Source organism: Sinocyclocheilus rhinocerous, unplaced genomic scaffold, assembly GCF_001515625.1.
Source record: "Sinocyclocheilus rhinocerous isolate Xijiao unplaced genomic scaffold, SAMN03320098_v1.1 scaffold25668, whole genome shotgun sequence".
In the NCBI taxonomy this organism is placed as follows: Eukaryota; Metazoa; Chordata; class Actinopteri; order Cypriniformes; family Cyprinidae; genus Sinocyclocheilus; species Sinocyclocheilus rhinocerous.
The window spans coordinates 1-1,590 of NW_015653865.1; the positions used below are offsets into that span (position 1 = coordinate 1).

Sequence of the window (1,590 nt, forward strand, 5' to 3'; positions counted from 1 at the left end):
CATTACACAGCCTGAAGAAATGCAGAAATAAGTGACTCAGTCTTTCAATGTAGGATTAGGAATAGGTAGTAGGTTTTAAAAGGTTATTAACATCAATGTTGCGTCCTTTTCTCATGCTGAACAACAATATTTAATGTATCTGCATTACTGTAAGGGTAGGTTTAGGGTTGGGGTAGGTGTAGACGTTAATCATATTTTTACAGGTAGCATTTTTCGTTGTCGAATTGTACTACCCACTGTTTTAATGGGAGGTAGCAAAATCTGACAGGGTAGCATAAATCGACAGGACACCTGACGCTGACTGTTTTCTCTATAAAACACACACTGTTTTAAGGAGAGACTGTAATGTTTTGTAAATTTTTATTTTTTATTTTTTATTTTTTTTTTTTTATTTAAGTGAATGGAAATGTTCAGCATTCGGTGACTCTGTCATGTGTCTGTATAACAGCAAAGCCAGGAAAATGTCCACCCCGATCATCTGGAAATAGATCGTGTACCAGTTCCTGTAAGAGTGACTCTAACTGTCCCAACAATGAGAAGTGCTGCAGCAATGGATGTGGACGTTACTGTACTGCTCCATATACGGGTATTTGTGTTATATTGTTTTGGTCAGTTGTTGATGATGGGGGAAAAAATTGATAAATATAGCGTTTTATTATTCTCGTATAAAGTAGGTTTGAATTCAACCCTTAAGATAGTTTTAAACACCGGATGGCTTTACAAAATAAACAGGAATAATACTTGGAATATAACTCTCTTTGTAGGTAAAACTTGCTTTTCGTGCTGTATGTTGACGTGGCATATAGTCTACAGTATATGCACAAACTAAAGCTGACTATCTGTGTCCATGCAGTGAAGCCAGGTCAATGTCCCAAACCGACGAACATTCCACTGTTTGCTGAAAGCTGTTTCCATGATGGCCAGTGTCCTGCCACACAGAAATGTTGCCCAACCACCAGTGTCCGTGCATGCAGTGAACCACGTGGCCAGGGAAGCGGCCAGGGTCAGGGGAGCGGTCAAGGCCAGGGAAGTGGCCAGGGAAGCGGCTATGGCCAGGGAAGTGGCCAGGGAAGCGGCTATGGCCAGGGAAGTGGCCAGGGAAGCGGCTATGGTCACGGCCAGGGAAGTGGTCAAGGAAGCGGCTATGGTCAGGGAAGCGGCTATGGTCACGGCCAGGGAAGCGGCTATGGCCAGGGAAGTGGCCAGGGAAGCGGCTATGGCCAGGGAAGTGGCCAGGGAAGCGGCTATGGCCAGGGAAGTGGCCAGGGAAGCGGCTATGGCCAGGGGCGGGGCCAGGGAAGCGGCTATGGCCACGGCCAGGGAAGTGGTCAGGGAAGCGGCTATGGTCACGGCCAGGGCAGCGGCTATGGCAGCGGCTATGGCAGCGGCCAGGGTAGCGGACAGGGAAGCGGCCAGGGTAGCGGCTATGGTCACGGACAGGGAAGTGGTGAGGGCCAGGGTAGCGGCTATGGCAGCGGCCAGGGAAGCGGCCAGGGTAGCGGACAGGGAAGCGGCTATGGCAGCGGACAGGGAAGTGGCCAGGGAAGCGGCTATGGTCAAGGCCAGGGTAGCGGCCAGGGTAGCGGCTAT

The 1,590-nt window shown here is 49.4% G+C and overlaps 1 protein-coding gene across 1 annotated transcript; it reads left to right on the top strand.

The window, feature by feature from the left end:
• Positions 1-397: 397 nt before the first annotated feature.
• Positions 398-1,584, top strand: LOC107716531 (glycine-rich cell wall structural protein 2-like; the record flags this gene model as incomplete). Its single annotated transcript, XM_016523008.1, has 3 exons — positions 398-586; positions 854-1,459; positions 1,496-1,584. Coding segments are annotated over 3 exons (884 nt in total), but the record flags the coding sequence as incomplete, so codon positions are not given.
• Positions 1,585-1,590: the final 6 nt, after the last annotated feature.